This window comes from Arachis ipaensis, chromosome B04 (assembly GCF_000816755.2).
Source record: "Arachis ipaensis cultivar K30076 chromosome B04, Araip1.1, whole genome shotgun sequence".
NCBI classification, from domain to species: Eukaryota; Viridiplantae; Streptophyta; class Magnoliopsida; order Fabales; family Fabaceae; genus Arachis; species Arachis ipaensis.
Window position 1 is genome coordinate 2,658,475 of NC_029788.2, and position 6,114 is coordinate 2,664,588.

General features: G+C 33.8%; 1 protein-coding gene across 4 annotated transcripts; it reads right to left on the bottom strand.

Moving 5' to 3' along the window:
* On the bottom strand, positions 142-5,852 carry LOC107638235 (tRNA:m(4)X modification enzyme TRM13 homolog). 4 transcript variants are annotated; one of them, XM_016341394.2, is made up of 10 exons: positions 5,660-5,852; positions 4,265-4,346; positions 4,124-4,189; positions 3,680-4,024; positions 3,086-3,335; positions 2,904-2,961; positions 1,967-2,053; positions 1,722-1,853; positions 1,456-1,594; positions 142-478 (listed from the first exon to the last, which is right to left on the bottom strand). In XM_016341394.2, the coding sequence occupies exons 1-10, from the start codon at positions 5,715-5,717 to the stop codon at positions 250-252; spliced, it is 1,446 nt and encodes a 481-aa protein (XP_016196880.1). In that variant the 5' UTR covers positions 5,718-5,852; the 3' UTR covers positions 142-249. The 4 variants fall into 4 exon arrangements, with proteins under 4 accessions (XP_016196880.1, XP_016196881.1, XP_016196883.1 ...); XM_016341395.2 differs by having other exon boundaries at positions 142-475; positions 5,660-5,847; XM_016341397.2 differs by having other exon boundaries at positions 4,265-4,383; positions 5,660-5,843.

Here is a 6,114-nt window from a genome sequence, read left to right on the forward strand (position 1 = left end):
ATTAAAAGAGACTCTTTTAACAGCTTCAATTTTACGAGATTCTTTTTTATTTATGTAAATCATCCAATGTCAACTACATCTAAACAAAATTTTACTTTAGTCACAAAAAAAAAAAAAATAATAAAACAAAATTTTACTTTGCCAAACAACACTTCTCTTCTTTATTGTTCTAAATTAGCACATAGAAAATAGAACATATCAAATAAATATAAGGTCACATAGGATAACAATAAGAGGGAAAAATACAGTTTACAAATAATTTGCAGGTCTAGCTATTAGCAAGTGATTTTCTGGGGACAAGGTGGGTGGAACATATTTGACAAGCTCTGCATCTAACCCTAATTCTCTTAACCACATCAACCTTCCCATATCAATAATCCACTTGCACTTGAAACCCAATGCTGCTCGTTTAGGTGCTTCCATGTCTGCAAGGATTTTTTCAACTCCATCCACATAACCATCACCTTGCTCCTTTCTGCTGCCAAACACACCTTTAGTATTCCAATTTATAATGATAAGATTTTCATTACGATTAAGGATAAAGTATTGTTTTAATCCTTAACGTTTAAACTAAGTCCTAATTTCATTCCTAACGTTTGAAACATCTTTTTTTATCCCAAATATCTTATTTGGTTTTATTTTAGTCCTCAGGTCAAAATGAAAATTTTCTTTCCAAAAATACCCTTTTCTTCTAGGTAGCGGCAAAAATCGTAATTATAGTGGTCATAATAGTGGTTGTAGTGATTTCGGAGTAAGAGTGATAAAATAATAAGAGAAAAAAAAGAAGATAATAAGAGGAAAGCAGATATTTTTGGAAGAAAAAATTAATCTTAACCAGAGGACTAAAATAGGACAAAGTAAAATATTTGGGAACAAAATTAGGACTATCCCGTTAGAGACTAAAAGAGTACTTTACTCTAGGTTTATTTACTTGATGATCCCTAGAGTTTTACCTAATTTCTAATTAAGTCCCTATATTTCAAAATTTCGTAGTCAAGTTTCCATATAGTACAAAATTTAGCCAAGTCCCAATAGTTTACATGCTTCTCGTAAAACCCACCAGGTCACTCTAGACTGTCTCTAGTTTAAGTCCCGTGATCAAATCCCTATGCTATACCAAAATCCTCAAACAATATAGTTATTTATCATGCAAGATAGGGGTTTGATCACAGTTTTTAATCTAGATGGAAAACATTGTACTGTAGAGGGACTTGATTATAAATGGTTAAATCATAGGGACCTTATAGGAAATCTTTATACAAAATAAAAACTTAGTTATAAACTTTTAAAAATAAGGACCTAGTTGAAAACTAACTAAGATTATTAGAAATCCGGAGTAATTTAACCTTTTAAATACCAATATATAACACATACCTAGACTAACCTCTAATATGTTGCTAACAAGTATTGTGATGCTCAATTTTTGAAAATAAAATTCAAGAACCGAAAATTTACATTGATTGGAAATGTGATCTGAAATCAGTGGCATCAGGAAGATCTGAACCATGATTAGCATCTACAGCCCAGCTTGTAAACCAAGTAATAGCATGGAATTCTTCTTTTGTCATCCCCAAATTCAAGAAATACCTTTTATCTACAAGTGTTACAATAACAATAAGCTCAAAAGTCATAACCAACACAAATCATCACATCACATCCAGAATGTGGTTGAAATATACAGTTATTAACAGGCAAAGAAGAAGAGGGAAAAAAATTGTTACTTGTATAGTGTTTCCACTGGCAAAGATGGTGGCAGCATGTCGCGATTGCTAAACCTCCAAGATTTTTACTGACATCGCGTTGTCCACCATCATTATCTTTACTAACAGGAAAGCAGCATCTCATAGCCAAGTCTGTGATGATATAAAAATAAGAAGAAAAAAATATTGCATAGTCATTTATGTTTTCATCAATAAAAAATGACCATTAAATTCAAAAGAGTGCTGGTGTAAAAGGCCAAAATTACCTGTTGCATCCCCGCATAAATGTTTACCAATGGCCAGAAAAGGAACTCCATGCAAAGATTCAACAGCAGTCAAATCTAAATCCTCAACTGCAAAGTCGGATTGTACAAAGTTGTAGTGCAGAAAATTATATGATAAACAGAATACAAATAATCATGCAGTAGTACAGAAGTATAAGGAAGAAGAAATGAAATTGCACAAAATATAAATAAACCAAATAAAATTAGAAAACTTTTAAAATAATTGCAGCCTAAAAATTACTAAAATTGTGAGAGCAACACAGAACATCTAAAATAGTTTGGTCGTGTGTAAATATAACATGCATGAAAGTTAAATTTATAGGGAAATCAAAACCAAGTAGAACTCCAGACCAAGATAAGATCAAGAGAAATATGTATCGTTCTCATGCTTAAATTGTACTCACCCTATTCTGCAAACGAAGTATAATACACCCCAATTACCGCATACAGTTATCATAACTAATCCAATCTATCTTCTATAGCTTAAATATCACTATAGCAAACAGTAAGATCATCAATAAAACTAGCAGAATCAATAAAACAAGGATAGCCATTTTCAACTTTCAAGCCACACCCTAAACAAAGAAAGACCAACATTTTTTTTCCCTTCAAATAGAAAGCATAGCTAAAACATGAAAAGGAAAGCAATCAAATTTCCTAACATATAAAAATATAGCTCAACTCTGTACATTTATTTTTCTTTTGAACAAAGTTTCGAAAGCTGTTGAAGGTCATTGCATAATGATACATATACATAAATATATGTAATATATTACACCAAATCTTAAATCAATTATTTTAAGACAAAATCATAAGCGTCATCCTATGACTTCCTAAACATAGGAACATCGTGAAGGGTAATTCGACATTACAATTACAGATTCAGAAGTTTTATGACAAGAATACTAAAGGCTCTTACTGTCAATTCTCAAACGTTCTAATCTCAAGCTATCATTCTGTCGCAAAGTTCGATCGGCCTAGAAATAGCATTGGCATTGTGTAAATAGTATAAAACTAAGTTCAAATAACCCAAGAATATATCAAAATGTGTAATCAAGTTTTAGATTCAGCAAAGAGATAAGGTTCTAGGCTAAAACCTACCTTCAACTTGTATGACTTCCGCTCAACCAGGAAGACGCTTTTGATTCCATAACAATCTGCAAGCATTTGTGTCAAGTACCCTCTACCAGCTCCAAACTCAATCACCGCAGGAACAGGGTTCTCCTGTTTATCTGGTTCCTCGCTCTTGGAGAATTTTCTATTCAAAGAACTCCTCAATATACCAAAGTTTTCCAAGTTTCCCAGAATAGATGCCTGCTGCATTATATGTTTCTCCTGAAATGGCAATTTCCTGCAAACACGAGATGGAAATAGTAAATCAAATCCATTAAGTAAAAGGTTAACATCTGTTTTACCTTTCTACTTTCAAGTTGAAATCAATGGCATCATTTGTGATTTCAACTTTGTCACGTTACACGTGTAACATGTGTTTAATTAAACTAGTAGGACAAATAGAAGTAAGCTTCATGCTAATTGAATTATCCACTATGCATAAAAACGCTTTTGCTGATAAAACTAACCACTAGGGAAAAGTAACAAAGTTAAAACACACTGACACCATTATTTGAATCGAGACAACTTGGGGAAAAATCAAACACACTTCAATAAATTTCATGGTTTCACCACTGGCCGTACCTGTTTTCTTCTCCAGTTTTAATCCACATGCGGCAAACCTCTGGCATCTGAAACGAGTCCTGAATATCCTTACAGAAAGATTCATGAATAGACTCAATCTTTTCAAGTAAATTGCAAAATTCAGGCACACTCATATTATGAAGAGCATTCCTCTTCATTTCCGAAGAAACAGTCTTAGCCGGCAACCTTGAATCATCAACCCCTAACACTTCCTTGTCTTCTTGTTCTCCATCAGAACCAGCATTGATCCCCTTTCGATAGAAAGAATGGAGGGACAAGGACTGAACCTGTTTCAGCAATGGGCACCGCTTAACATGGCCTTTGAGGTTTTCTTCAAGTACTGAGCTATCAAATGAAGAATGCACAATAACCAAATTAAGAAGCCTTAATAAATTGTGGCAATGGTACAGAAAAAATATATAACATAAGAGGGAGAGAATGTACTGGGAAGGATCTATGGGGCATGGGATCCACTGGCCTTCGGACCTTGAGTTGTGATTGCCACAGTACCTAGGTCCATGAATCAAGGAAAGGTCAGAAAAATGAATCAAAAGCTAAGATAGAAAGAAATAGAACACAACTTACAAGGAATCACCAATCGGGGAGTTTGCACAAAATCGTTTTTTGTTGGGAAGCCAGAAGTTACAGCGCTTAGTCTCCATGATGCCTGTATTATCAGTTAACAATTCAAAAAGCTGGCAGACCTAAATTATGGTTAATTGGTTATATAAACCAGACCAGAAGTTGAATCAACAAAAAAAAAGTCACAGCAAGTCAACTGTAGGTTAGATGAAAATGAAAACTTTAATGCAAAAGAATGCAACGGAGCACAAAAAGAATAGAACAAGCAATTTTTCAACCACCTAATGAGATTAACAGAATAATTTAAAGGGCACAGTTGAGTTTGGAGAACAAAGTGAACAATCTAAATTATTGATAAGAAAATAAAGGAGATCAGTTGCTGCACATATATGGCATATTATGTGTGTGTTTATATCTCTTACAAAATCCTAAACCTTTATTTTTCTAAAAATTAAATGCACACCCTACACTTGAGAGAAGCCAAATTGCTAAAGAAAACACTGCTAGAAGTGTTACCCTATATACTCGAATTACTTGAGCAGGATGAATACAATAGAGCCATACCCACCCCAAGGGCCAAAATAGCCCTTTAGGATTTAAAATAGATTAACTCGTCTCTCACCGGACATATTGATCAATCATCATTTAATTTTTTTTTTGAAAAAAAATATTCAGAAGAAAAAAGTAGGCATATTAGTCCTCCATTATACGTTTACCGATTAAATAATCCATCACATTTTACAAATGGTGAAGGACAAACTTGTCTGGTCCTACTGACAAATTCGCCTCTCGCTGGACAAATTCAAGTGAGCATATTAGTTCTCCCTTACACATGTATGGATTTTGTATGAAATAAACAATCTATCACATTTTACAAATGGTAAGTGACGAACTTGTCATCTTAAATCCCAAGGGACTCCGTGTTCTTTGTCATGAACAAGATTGGGAGGTTTAATTTAAAGTCATTTTTTTCATATGTCTTTAATAACATAAGAGATGGACCAAAGAAATCAAAAGCAAAGATCACAATGCACTAGAAAGTGCTGCATACTGCACCAGATCCTCTGATGAAACTATGCACAACGTTAAGCTGAACTTTTACCCAATAAAAATTAAATGAATAAATAAATTGTACAATGAAATGGCACACCTTCACTATGTTCTTAGATTCTTATTATTGAAGAGTTCACTGTATATACTTTTTAGAGTGAGCACCAAACCAAGCAAGCAGGCTTATATCCAGAAATTAGTGAAATAAATAATGAAAACATAATATAATTTCACGTGAATTCCACTTTATTATTATTACTATAACAGAAGGAAACGGTTACAACGATTCCAATGATAAACGAAACCCTTGATTTGAACACGATAAAATAGAGGGCTTGGTAAGGTTACCTGAATAACACTCGCTGAAGCAGAGTGACAGTGACACTGCGATGGAGCGAGCAAACATATATGGAGTCGCAGATGCTGAACACAACCAAGGCCCAAGCCCCAAGGGAACCTAGCTGCTCCGCCAGAACTCAAATCGGCGTCGTTTCGCAAAAGTATTAAACTTGGTTGCTGAATAGCGTGGCATATATTTTCGATACGAATTTGACGAGAAAATACTCAATTTCGTCGTTGGAGTTACACTTGACACTTGATTTAGTTTCGTTTTGGCTAAACAATTTAATTAAAAAAATTAATTTTAAGTATTTTAATTAATTAATTAAGTGGGATCACAATAGGGACTAAAGTTAGTTCCTCCTAATGGAGAAGAGAGAGATGCTTTGAGTTCCTATTTATTATTTATAACGCAAAAGCTGATGTGGAGTTACTTTTTATGACAGGTGGGACATAAACAGGAA